The sequence below is a fragment of the Rattus norvegicus genome, chromosome 3 (assembly GCF_021556685.1).
Source record: "Rattus norvegicus strain SHRSP/BbbUtx chromosome 3, alternate assembly SHRSP_T2T, whole genome shotgun sequence".
Classification (NCBI taxonomy): Eukaryota; Metazoa; Chordata; class Mammalia; order Rodentia; family Muridae; genus Rattus; species Rattus norvegicus.
The window spans coordinates 87,248,558-87,262,161 of NC_141536.1; the positions used below are offsets into that span (position 1 = coordinate 87,248,558).

Consider the following 13,604-nt stretch of genomic DNA (forward strand, 5'->3'; position numbering starts at 1 on the left):
AAGAAAAGTTTTACTGCTTGCTTTAAGTATCTAGAACCAAAATCTTTCACCCTGTGTTGTGATATATTATATTTTTATCATTAATCTAGTACCCTTTGTTTCAAACATCACTGTCTTACTTCCCTGTCCTATTGCTGTGATAAATTGCCCCCAACGACTCAGCTGCAAAAAGATTTATTTCACCTCACAATTCAAAGGCATCCGTCATAGCAAGGCAGTCAAGGCCCCACGAACTTGAAGCAGCTGGTCAGGAAGCAGAGAGCAATGAATGCTTGGACTCAGCTCACTTTCTCCCTTTGTACCCAGTCCAGGATCCCACCCAAGGGAATGATGCCACTCACAGAGAGGTTCTTCTCATTGGTTAACCCAATGAAAGTATGCTCCCACGGGTGTGACCAAAGTCCTGACTCTCGGGTGATTCTGTTTCTCGGGTTGACATCTCAGACTAAGTATCACAATCACCAAATTCATTTTTACATCCTTCAAAAAAAAAGGGGGGGAGTGATAATTTTAACTATGGGCAGCCAAAATAATTGATACGTGACGATGTGGCACCAATATAAATCACAACACCTGTTATTTTCAGACCTTAAACTTTTATTCCAAATACTTAAACACAAAAATCATGAAAATAATCATAATGCTAAAGAGTCAAATATGAAAAGAAGTTTCGAACTCATGTTCTTCCATTTGAAAACATTTAACATGGAAATACAGGTCCTTAAATCAAATAGTACAATGCATCCTGGTATCTAAACCTCTCCTCAGGAAAAGTAGACTCCTGGAAGCCATTAAACAAAATGTATCATTATATGTAAAAAAAATAATAAAGTGAAACACAATCCCACAAATTATCTCCCAGAACTAATTAATTCTGGGTTTTGCTTACATAGATAGTTACAGAAAGAAAAAAATTTTAAATGGCAACAAAGTATCAACTTTGACTTAAAATATCTTAACAAAGGAAAACTAGAACAACCATCATACAATATCTAAAGGCATACACGTGTATCAAAGAACTGCTTGCAAAATTAGTCAAGTGGGCACACATATGTCATCCTAGTTGCTCAAAGGCTGGCATTGGAGAGTCTCAAATTCAAGATCAACCTGCGCAAATAGTGAGACCTTATCTCAAAAATTGCTTAAAGAAAGCTGGGAATATTCCTCAAATATACATTTGCCTAGTATGTGCAAGATCCTGGCTTATTCCTCCAATCCTGCCTCTTAGCTGTGTAGAATTCGAAATCTGTGTGAAATCATATGAAACCCATATTTTCAACCCCACCCCACCCCCCAAAAAAATCTTTATTTCCATGCAATGTGAAAACACATTGAGACAAAATTAAATTCCTATCCACCTGAGAGACATCTTTCCCCGCTGCTCTGGCATCTGTGTGCATGTTTATTAATCCCAAGACACTTCTTAACCTCTCACCCACCATTCATCAATTTTCATCAGCCACAGTCACTGGTCCCTGCAGTGCAGTGCAGAAGGCTGGCAAGACCTATAGAAACAGGTTTCAGGTTTCAGAACAGAAAAAAAAGTATTGCACTTCTCCAGCCCTGGAGGGGAGGGAGGTTGGGGGGAGCAGTGGGGAAATCCCCCATTCGTTGGGGTGAATTTCCCTGAAGAATATGCCTGCATTTGCAATGGGCCTTCTCAAAAATAAAAGTAGAGTATCCCTAGAGCAGGGTTGAGGATACTGCAGTCTCCACACTGAGGGAAACAAACAGCCACAGGGGACACTCTACATATTGAAATCCTGTGGCCAGGTGTTCTTGAGGTTTATCAGAATATGATCTGATTAGGAGAGTCGGGAGAAGATTGTGCTATAAATCATGCCCTGAGTCAAATGCTTCTGAAATTGTCCTACAATCCTAGCAAGGGGAATTTAATATTGGGCAGTATTTACAGTGCTGCCAATTGACTAACAGAGTGAGTGGGGAAAACGGCTACCGAACAGTGCCAGCATGCTTTGGGGAGCAGGAGGACGGTGGGAACTTAGCTGTTTATTAGTGCACAGACATCTGTAAAGATTAAAGGGGATGAAAGGACCGGTGCTTTAGGAGCCAATTGGTTTGCAAATGACAAAACAAAAAGGGTTTTTAAGATAATACTTAAGCGTGTGCATGTTTTTGACAACTAAATTATGAATGTCTTCGATGTGCTCCAAACAGAAAGCAAAGAAAATGGCTGCATCTTCCAGTAGAAAGCATTAAATGCAATCCCTGCATTTGCCCCAAATGTGTGTCATTTAGGGTAATGTCACTCTTGCACACTTGACAGCTAAATTACAAAGCTCTTTGATATACTGTGTATGAAGACTGACAATTATGACCAATAAAATCAAAGGAAGAAAAAACTAATTAACGCTAACATATCATTATGACTCACTAGCAAATAAAATCCCATGCCTGCTCTTAAATTGCTGGTGCCTGGCAAACGCTGAATTCCTAAGGACATAAATAGTTTCCACATAACCGCAGCCACTGGAGGGTTTATGGATTCCTTAGAGGTTTGGCCCAATTTTATTCTATCCAAAGGCCCAAGACAAACAGATGACTTTCCATCCCAAAAAACATAACTCTCGGGATTGTAAGCTGCAGTGGTTAGTTATCCTAAATAAATTCTAATGCTACCATATGAACAACATAAACACAGTATAAAGAACCCAGATTAAGAGACAGGCTTGGGTTTAAATTCAAAATCAGGTATTGATCATCCCTGTAATTTGAGGGACAATTCAAAAAATCCAGAAGTGATAAAATGGAAATAAACAATGTACACATGTTCATTCCTCTACTCTATTATAAGTAGACTCCATCTAAATGTAACAAATAGAAAAGGTGCAGCGCTGTACCGATACTAAGATCTGCACACACTGAAACTCAACTGATCATAATCAAAATAATAACGCATAGCAGAAACAGAGGCCTTTAAGAACCCTGGACTTACTCAGACTGACCCATGTTTCATATAGAGAAAAATCTGACATTTTCAGCAGGTATTAAATCTGTTTTCAGGCAGTAAGGAAATAGGGATTTTAAAAATCTGTAACCTTGAGATCACATGGAAAAACACCAAGACTATAAATTACTCTTAATTAAAAAGTAAAAATAAACAACCAGAGTTGGCTCTAGACAGCTAAGTGAACACGAGTTTATCAATACTTAATAGGTAGCTGTAGCTAAAAGGTTCTCTACCTTCATCATTGAAAATTTTATGACACCAGATGTCCTCCTAGACACTGAAAGTGACAATACTGAGGCCACTTAAACCTGGAAAAGGCTGTTTTTCTGAAACCTGTCTTGATTTAATTTATTTCTGCATAAACGTAGCACAAAAGACAATGCACTAAGAGCCCTTGGTAATGGCTACCATGTCCTACAAATGGAGAGTGTTGTTAGAGAAAACTCAAAGGCTCCTTCGAATCTTGCAGAATAAATTAACATACGTGAAATTTACATAATAGTTCTACAAAATATGACATGGCCAAAAAACCAGCATTATATCTCAATATAAAATATAATAAATTCAGGTGGAAAAAAAGAAAAAAGACATACCCAAGACAAATTTCTTTCCTAGCATGCTTGGCTGTCCTTTGACAGCCCTGGCTTTAATTTTCATGGCACGCAGTGGCATGCACACACATATCTCTGTGCATCCCTGGTCCCCTGAAGCTACCGCTGTCCCAAGTTATTGAGCTTCCAAGTAACTGATTTCTCCTGTTGTTCTTCTGGCCTCACTAAACGACTCAGGCAATCTCATCTCGTCAACTATCAATCCCTGACCAGGTGACAGCACCTCTGGCCTCTCACTCCAGCCTGTCACCCCTGGGATGATAAGACCCACCCACACAACAATGTGCTAGGTGCTAAGAGAAGACCTCGCTGCAACCCAAAGGAAAACACATCTGCAAATACCAACTTTAAAACTCCATTGAATCTTGGCTTTCCAGAGAGTCCTCAATGTCCAAAGAGTCCCCTAAAGTCTCCTTTGAGTTCATGGTAAACCCAGAGTTTTTTAATGCATTATGGGCATTCATAAACTTCTGGAGGTATTTTGAAGTATACAGCCAGTGGTGTTTCAGGACATCTTCCATCTCATAGCACTTGGACTGCCTGGCATTCATTTTCCGGAAGCGCCTAAACAGTTTGTTACCAGATTCATTGCCCTCACTTGCCCATGCCCCAATAGAGCCATCCCTTTCAATAATTTCAGGGACGTGTGCCAAGGTTTTGTGAAAGTAATTGGTGATTTTGCCCTCGTATCTGTATTTGAACTTGGTGGAGAGGAGCTCAGCGAAACGCTGTGAGTTGAAACTGTACTGACAAAGGGACTCCGGGCACTCTTTAGCAGGACATGATGAGCGCCACACCGGTTTCATCTTCAGGTAAAGGTCCATCAGCTCCCTGAGAGCTTCGTGCCTCTCCTCAGAAGGAATTAACTCACAAACTGCGTCCACAGTCTCTTGGGTCATAAGCTTCCGGGCAAAGTTGCCATTCATCCTCATGATTGGTTTTAAGTTCATCCTTTTCCGCAGATGTTTGTCCAAGGTGGCCTGCCATCTCTTCCTTTCCTCTTTAGAGGCATTGGGATTTTTATACACTTCCCCTATCTCCAGCTGGAAAATCTTATAGAATTCAGCTGCATTTCCAATGTCACAGTGAAGCGCATCTATGGAAGGGACTGTCTCGATGAAAGGTTTGGCAGAGACTCCTTTCACCCGGTCCCGGAGTTCTTCCACTGACTCGTGATAGGGATTGGACCGCCAGACCTCATAGCGCTGCAGATTCTCGGCGTGGCTTCTGGTTATGGAGTGGAAGACAAGATTTTGGGAGGCTTCCAGACGGGTGGCATCACAAAGTGTACAAATGTAGACTGAGCCAGAAGCTTCCAAGCCTTCTACTTCCCTGACAAGTTTCTCGTCATATCCAGTGCCCCTGAAGATAAATTTAAAAGTCCTGGGGATGCCTCCCATCTCCAGCAGCAATTCACTGCTCTTCATGGCCTCCCTCTCAGCGATGAGGGGGCTGAGAATAGCAGTAAGTGTCTCGTGGTCAGACTCATCTGCCAGCATAAGGCACAGTGGCTTGCAACACAGTTCAGAATTGGGCTTGGGTTCCTCAAATATCTTCACGTTCTGAGAGCCATGCTCGACTGTAACTCTCATGACGGTGAAAGAGAACCGAACTGCCTTTTCTGGAACTGCGGGCCCACTCCCGTGCTTCTCACTCACATCCCCCATTCCATCACACGATTCCTTTACCACCACGGTGAAGGGACCACTCACGTAGTCATCAAGATCTTGGGATCTCATGCCGTCCAAGATGTCTTCCTCCATGTCCATCAAAGCAGACACCAAAGCAGAGTCATAGCGGAACCTCTTTGCAATTGTGTCCACTGGGTATTCATCTACGGAGGAGGCAAGTCCAGAGAGCCCATCAATAATTCCAACGTCAGTTCTGGAGGACACGTTCTTCAGAGGGGGCTGCCACTCAAAGGGGTGGTAGCCTGGTAGGAGGACCTTCTCAGCATTGCGAAGAGCGTGCAAAGGTTGAAAAATCTGCCTCCCAGTGATAGCTTTCACCGTCCTGTACATCTTATGGTATTGGCTACAGCTGAGGAAGGTATTGACACGGATGGCCAAGCAAACAGCTGGTTGAAGACCGGAGCCCCGGCCTTGCATGATGGCCTCGAGCTCATCAGCTTGTCTGTGCTCATTCCTTGCCCTCAGTGCCAGCAGGAACAACGTCAAGCACACAGACTTCACATCTCCACCTTCTTCTTTGTCTGCAAATTCTTTGACTTGAATCTTGAGCTCCCTCAGCCGATGTTTCTGAGCCCTTCGCGTCAGTGACAGGAGATGCTGGCGAGGCCGGCCCCCTTTATTAATATGCACCAAAGTCTCTTTAGATTCTTTGTGGCTTGAGACATGGTGGTTATATTTTTCCAGACTTACTTCCTCATTGCACTCTTGGGCAGGACACTTCACCATCAGAGAATTCAAGATGCTCAGAAAGGACTTGACCGGACTCTCCAGGTCAGTAGGGAAGCATGGATATCGGCACGAGGGACAATAGCTGCCCATGACCTTGAGGCACCGGAGAATGCATATTCTACAGAACAGGTGCTTACAGGTGGTCTCCACCGGATCGGCCAGAATGTGTTCACATATCTGGCAGGAGATGGATTTCACAAAGTGTGCTGGGAAGTCTACTGCAAGAAGCTTGGTACTGAGATGAATCTTACTGCAGTTGGAGATCTTCTTCATGACCTCCTTGCTGCTGACCCTAGCCTGAGTTCTCTTGCGACGGTCCCGTCTAGCATGGTTGAGCACAGTTTTTAGTTTCTTGCTGAGCTGCACGTTGGGCTGATGTCTCTTCCTCTTCAGTCCCCGATGGGCAGTAAAGCAGATGTCACAGGACGGTGTGTGGGGGTGCCACTCCACGGTCACATTCCTTGGGCAGTAGACCTGACTGTGAGCACTGCCGAACTTCCTGTGCATAATGCTCCAACAGTTATGGCAGAATTCAGTGGGGTGGATGGAGTCAACATCTGACTTCACATCAATCCGGAAAACTCTGGCAATGAGATCTGGCCAGGACGTGACTCTTTTTTCCTTCTTTCGGAAAAGGCTTTGAGTTTTAGCGTCCACGGGCCCGTGGACTGGGTATCTCCGGTTGTGCCCGTCACTCTTGAAGTGATTGCCACAGATGCGGCAGAAGTGTCTAAGCCTGGCTTGGTGAATTGCTTTGTCGCTTGACTTCCCATCAACATGGAATTTCTTTGAAAATTTAGGATGGAGTTTCAATGCTCGTTGAGTCAGAACTGAATTCTGACCCCCAGGCTTATCTAGAACTACTGGAGACTGCTCGAGACAAGGTTTCCCTTCTGAGGAATCCTTCTCTTTTTGTGCTTCTTCGGGTGCCTTTTCAAAGGATCTCACCCTAAACAGCTTAAATTTCCACTCGGAAAATTTGATGTGCGGGTGCTGAATTTCATCAGGTGCAGAACTGAGTCTCAGGGTAGATGGCAAGGGGACAGCCATTTTGGCGAAGCTACCTGGGGAAAATGGAGGGAGGGAAAAGTCAAGTTAAGAAAAGTGTCAAACAAACAAAAAACAAAAAGGAAAAGTATACATATCATATTGCAGTATTCTGGAAATAACTGAGATCAATGCACACAAATTTTCATTCATTTAATTCTTTCCAAAGATAGCTATTAAATCTATTTTAATAAGCTCTGTTAGGTGCCGATCGTACAGCCATAAATGATCAATCCTTTTCCTGACAATATTTGGGGACACTTATACTACATATATGCATGATTTTAAATATATAGATATGTGAAATCTAATTCCCTTTCCACAAAAACCTGAACATCTTTGAAGACAGAATCTTTGAATGATTGATTTCATCTACCAATATCCCTGGTACCTATTAGGTGCTCAGTAGTTGTTTGTGCATAAATGCAGTGATAAACTGGATACTAAACCAAATTGTATTAGCCTCATTACACCAACTGGACAATATATTTTTAGATTTTTAAAGCATTCTTCCGGGAGATTGGTTGTTTATTTCTTCCAAATGGGTCATAAAGAGATGATAAAGCTACAAACCCAAGAAACTAATTACTCACTGCTTGAAAGGATGGAGTGAATTTCGAGCTTTATGAATGCAAACTAATAATAAGTATCACGGATAATAATTACGCTTACGATTTTAATTAGCGAATGCCGCTGTAAATTAGAAGGCTGAGTCTACATTAGAAACAGAACCACAGAACTCTTTAAACCAGCAGCAAACCATACCACAAGCATGCTAAGAAGATGAAGGACTTCTAAGATGAAAACTTCAAGTGGTTTCAGACAAAACTCACACAGGTCATCCTGAAAGTCACTGTAGACCAAAGGTCATTAGCACTACAGTTAGTAATGAGAAGAGATATGAGGAACAACTTTCTTCTGGTTAAAAATATTACAGGTGAGGGAAATGATGGGGTTTGCATTATAACCTCAAAAAGTAAAGAAATATTTTTTTAATTACAGAAGAGAATGATGGTGTTTGTCTACAAATCGAGTTCTAAAGAGGTGGGAACAGAAGAATCACTACAAGTTTGAGAACAGCCTGGTCGACCCTAGAGAGTTCTAGGCCACCCTGGGCTACATAATGAGACCCTGTCTCAAGTATTAATAAGAGTAAAGAGTAAAAGGAGGGGACTGGAGAGATGGCTCAGTGGTTAAGAACACTGACTGCTCTTCCAGAGGTCCTGAGTTCAACTCTTAGCAACCACGAGTTGTCTCACAACCATCTGTAATGGGATCTGATGCCCTCTTCTGGTGTGTCTGAAGATAGTAATTAGTTATAGTGTACTCATATACAGAAAATAGATAAACCTAAAAAGAATAGTAGTAAAAACAACAATAAATATGCCAATTGTAATACAAATTTCAAACTCAATGTAGAAGAAGAGTAGATGGTGTCATCTGAATGCTCTCAAATTAGACCAAACTTCCTACATTTCCTAGTTCATACCATACCATCTCATCGATATTTCCCAACTGTGTCTGGATTAACTCTTTTAACCTACAACTTGTGTCTAGAAATCCATTTTCCCTTCAACAGATTAACCAACTCAGTGAGCTTTATAGCCATGTAGTCAGGAAGTTAATGTCTCAAATGAACACATTTTGACCAGGAGTGGGACTTTGGCCATCAGGAACAGAGTGATGGCGGTAAGTACTCGTCCTGGATCCTGCTAGCAACATTGCTTTTTGAGTTCTTCCCTTTAGACTAACATACTTTATTCTATGTGTATCTGTATTACACATCAGAGGGGGTTTTTTTCTTCATTAAAATTAAGAGCAAATTTCTAAGACTTGATTGATAAAGAAACACAGTTTGGCTGTTCCTAATGCAGAACTATGGGAGCTAAACAATCCTAGAAACATTTCAAAGGTCTCAAGAACCCCAAAGGTATTTCAAGTGCAACCAAGCAAAGGCCTCAAAGTTGTTTCCTGATCAATTGTTTCTTCATTCTGTCTTGTAACAAATGCAAAGCCAATCTCTGTGTTCCTTGCCTTTGGCTTGAACCAAATGCCATTTTCAACACATTAAATATTGGCCTTTCACATTCAGCAAGTCAACCTCCCCTGACTTCCTCGAACCTGAAACATCATGACCAAACCCACCAATCACATCTGTTGAAATGTCCCCATGGAATGAGATAGTTACTAGCTATGGCCAGTCAAATCAAATGTAGTTTTTAGGTTGCTTTACAACTCAAATCATAAAAATGTACTGAAACATTGAAACAAAATGGAGATAGCAGGCACATGATATGTTTTAAGGGACTATGTACAAGGATGTTAATGGGAGTTTCTGTGGAGGCTACATGTTTAATGAGTTTGGGAAAAGATAGAACTTTTAAAAATCTGATTTAGTGAGTCCTTGTAACAACTCCAATTATCAAAGATTAAAACTATTGGTATCATTTAGTTTTAATGAAGGCATGAAGAAATCAAGACACTTTCATATACCCTTGAGAGTAGCATGAGAGTAAAAGAGCACAGTGACACTTTAGTAAAGCCTTTTAAATGTTAAGATGTGTTGTCTTTGGTGTGATAAATTTCCTTTGGGGAAATATTCTATAGTTATTCTATAGAAATACCTCCACAAGTATATGATAATTTTTAGATAATGCCTGGGGATATTTATTTGAAAGGTTATTAGCCACTTTGAAAAGCAGACAGAGACTAGAAACTACATTATGCATATATTACACATATGTGTGATTTCTATAGACAGAAGTAAACAAAAGAAGTCCATGTGCAGGAAGGTAAGACAGAAACAAAGCAAGTACAGCAGGATCCTGCTTATGCATACATATTTATATTTGTACACACAGAAAGATGAGAATTCTAGAAATTGGTGCACTAAAACCTTAATAGTGCTTAATCACCAGAAAGTACAATTAGAACTAAGAAAAATGTCTGTTAATTTTATTATTTTTTTATTTGAAGTTTCCATATGATCAATTCAGCTCAAATGAAACATTTTTAAGACCAGATATGTAGGTTCTCAAGGTCTTTTTTACATTCTTTCTTTTTAATTGATCTCCAAAGGAGTTTAAGACCTACCAAGTCTTAAACCTGACCAGCATCTTTATTCTTTTTTTGTTTGTTTGTTTGTCTTCTAATAAATATGTCTCAGGGGGGACTAAAATCCAACCTGAAGACAACAAGAAGCGAGGACCATGGAAGGGTGATTTGAAATCCTTCAAATGCTCAGTGTCCTCTCTTGCAGCAATAGGTCTGAGAGTAGACACCTCAGAGTCTAAAGGCTGAGGGTCTGATGCTGGCTCAGCTTATCCCAGTCAGCAGCATCACCTCAGTGTTGTAAGCATCTGTCACCACGACTGTAATGTCCCTCCTTCCATAGGCCATGGACTCTGTGTGAAACCAGCCTGGGGTGGTACGGATGAGGCAATGCTGTGACTTGTAGTGAGACACCATTAGTAACCTGAGATGTCGAGAAAGCCTAGCAGCAGTTCATTTCTATCTCAGCCCTAACTGCAACACGTGCACTCCACTGCGTGACTCACGCTCTCCTGCTAACAGTTAGATCAGCACTGACTGGCCAGTAAGCCCCAGAGACCATGCCTCTTTCTCCCTGGTGTGGAGATTACAAGAATGGAATATCACACCCAGATGTTTTACAAAGCTTTGGGGAGTCCCACTCAGATCTCCACACTTGCAAGCACTCTGTTGACTAAGCACTCTCCCCACTCCAGTCACACTCTGTGCACGCAAGTGTGATCCCTCTTTGTCACACCTGTCCTACTCCTTTGCTCTCTCCACGGGTACCACTCCTGATTGTCTGCCCCCCATCATGCACAAAAACATTTCAAGCATCTACAAAATAACCAGGAAGTTGTCGTCCTCCTTCCAGGGGACCCCTCACCGAACCACTTTAGAAAGCAATGCAGAGTTACAACCCTTTATTACACACCCGAGAGCAGAACCTTAGATGGAGTAGGCTCTCTCCCATGGCAATTCTCAAAATTAATCTGAGTCAGAACCACTACGGAGATTGTTTTCCAAAGCAGGCAGATCATTAGCTCCCAGAGACTCTGCCTATTTGCTTAGGATGGAGTCCAGAAATTGCATTTTTAAATATTGCAGTGGTCCTGATGAAGTGGTATACAGGTCACATTTTCTGAAACACCAGACATCTCAGTTGGGGAAATGTCAAAACTGGAAAACTGCTCATTTCTTCCCTGCCTGGAGTTCTTTGTTCCTGTTATTTTTTTCTTGCCTGAGCTAACAGTGTGTTAGCTCATCTCTGCTTCTGCCGCTCTTCTTGAGCCCTCCTCTGCCAATAGCATCCATTTATATCAACTTAGATGTGTTCCACCTGTTCTATAAGCCTGCCATGTCTCTGAACTTGGCCTTTTACCCCCTTTCTAGTTTTTCTTCATTCCAAACAAAAGCAAAATCAGTTCCAGCTTTCCTCTCCCCTCCCTTCAATGCCTGCAAGGAAACCATCTCTCATAGTTCTGATTAGAAACACAAAAACATAATGAATATTTTGGCTCAAGGCATGAAAAGCACAAGAGTTACCTTGCTCCACAGGCCTCCCGGCCAGAGTGTTAGAATGTCTGCAGTTTGGTTGTTAATATTCGATGCCACAGAGATAGCAACATATGTTGTCTATTCTCTCCTTGCTCTCTAGTCCTATAGTACACAACGCTGCATTATTTATCAGTTTTCACTGTCCTTCCCACCCTCTGCCACCACAGAAGGCTAACCACAAATGATGATAGCCAATCACAGGCCAGCAGCTCCCCACCCCAGCTCCAGCTGGCACCTGGCTCTTCAGGAAACTTAGCTGGGGGACCCGAGTGTAGAAACATTCAGGGTGTACTCTGAAAAGCTACTGCCCTTCCGTTGCCTGAGGATGCAGGGTAGAAATGATATCGCTACTCTAATGTCTGGTTTCCACCTGGACTCTAAAGTTCCATGCCTCAATTTCTACATGAAAAAGCCTGCAATGAAAGCCAGCAAGAGGAGCTGCAGTGAGAAAGAATTCTCAGAGGAAAAAATTCTTGGAATGGTACCTGTTCTTAGTAAATGACTTTTAAATAGTAACAAACATATACATCTTTATTAATTGTATATTGTAAATATCCCCCAGAACACCTCCACCTGGGCAAGTCTTTGTCAGGTGATAACATCTTTGAAAGAAAGTCTTTGATACATCTTGAAAGAAAACAAAGTTTGAACCTGACTGTAGTCTTGAAAACGGGAGACCTGGATGTAAATGACTCAGGCTTTAGATCCTTAAAAACTGTAAGTTTAAATCTGGTCACCTACAACTTAGGGCTGGCATTATTACAGCAATGGGTTAGTTCTTCATACTTAATTATCGTAAATTTATGCACTCAACAGTATTACCTCTAGAGAAACGTTTCAAGTTAGAGAAAAATTAGCCCATGGTTACTCAGCCACTAGATGTTCAAGATAGGTTAGAAGTATGAAGTCTTCTCTCTGTGTATCTGTCTGTCTGTCTCTGGCTCTGCCTAACTGTCTTGTCTGTCTTTCTCCCTGTTTCTGTGTATCTCTGTCTCTGTCTTTCTCTCAGTTTCTGTGTGTGTTTTGTGGGTGTCTGTTTCTGCCTGTCTATCTCCCTGTCTCTGTGTCTCTGTCTCTGTTTCTGTCTCTATATCTCTGTCCCTCTGTCTCTGTCCCTCTGTCTCTCTGTCTTTGTCTCTGTCTCTGTCTCTGTCTCTCCCTCTCTCTCTGTGTGTGTGTGTGTGTGTGTGTGTGTGTGTGTGAGAGTGAGAGAGAGAGAGAGAGAGAGAGAGAGAGAGAGAGAGAGAGAGAGAATGTATACATGTCTGTTTATGACCACATGTGCAGGTGCATGTGCACCTGTATGCAGTGTGCATGGAGAGGCCAGATGTCAAAGCATGTATTGAGTGTTTTGCTCCATTGCTCACTGCCTTTTTTTTTGAAACACGGTTTCTTGTTGATTGTGAGGCTCAACAATTCCAATAGATGAATTCCAGAAAATCTCGGGGATCGTCCTGTCTCCAGCCCCCCAGTACTTGGATTATTGACAGTGCACCATTGTACCTAGCTTTTATGCATGCATTCTGGGACTTGAACTCGGGTCCTCAATTCATGCACTTGGAACAAGAGAGAAGAACCACGAATAACTTCCATGGAAGCAAGTACCCTTTCCTACTCATCCCACAGGATCACAGAAAAGAAGTCAGTTGTTCACACTTCATCTTGAAAGAAAAATAAAAATATATTATGTCACATGGCTGGAGCAAAGCAGCAAGCCTGGATATCCCCAAACCTGACTTCAGTTCTGTGCACACTGAAACTAAATGACAACAAGGTGACTGAGCCAAAACTGTCGCTTGCCCTGGGTCCCTCTGGGCTTCGTATCCTAAGTTCGAGCTAAGTTGATTAGATATCATTTGACTCCAAGCCAGAATCGGAATTTTTATGGACTCAAATATTCATAAGTACAATCCTTTTCAGTTTTGGAAAACTTAGACTCAACAAGAAAAGACGTATCAACAGTTTAGA

General features: G+C 41.9%; 1 protein-coding gene across 1 annotated transcript; it reads right to left on the reverse strand.

Annotated features, from left to right (window-relative positions):
* Positions 1-609: 609 nt before the first annotated feature.
* Rag1 (recombination activating 1) lies at positions 610-11,704 on the reverse strand. The gene is given in 2 exon segments (NM_053468.2): positions 610-7,066; positions 11,625-11,704. A coding segment is annotated over 1 exon segment (3,123 nt). The 5' UTR covers positions 7,053-7,066; positions 11,625-11,704; the 3' UTR covers positions 610-3,929.
* Positions 11,705-13,604: the final 1,900 nt, after the last annotated feature.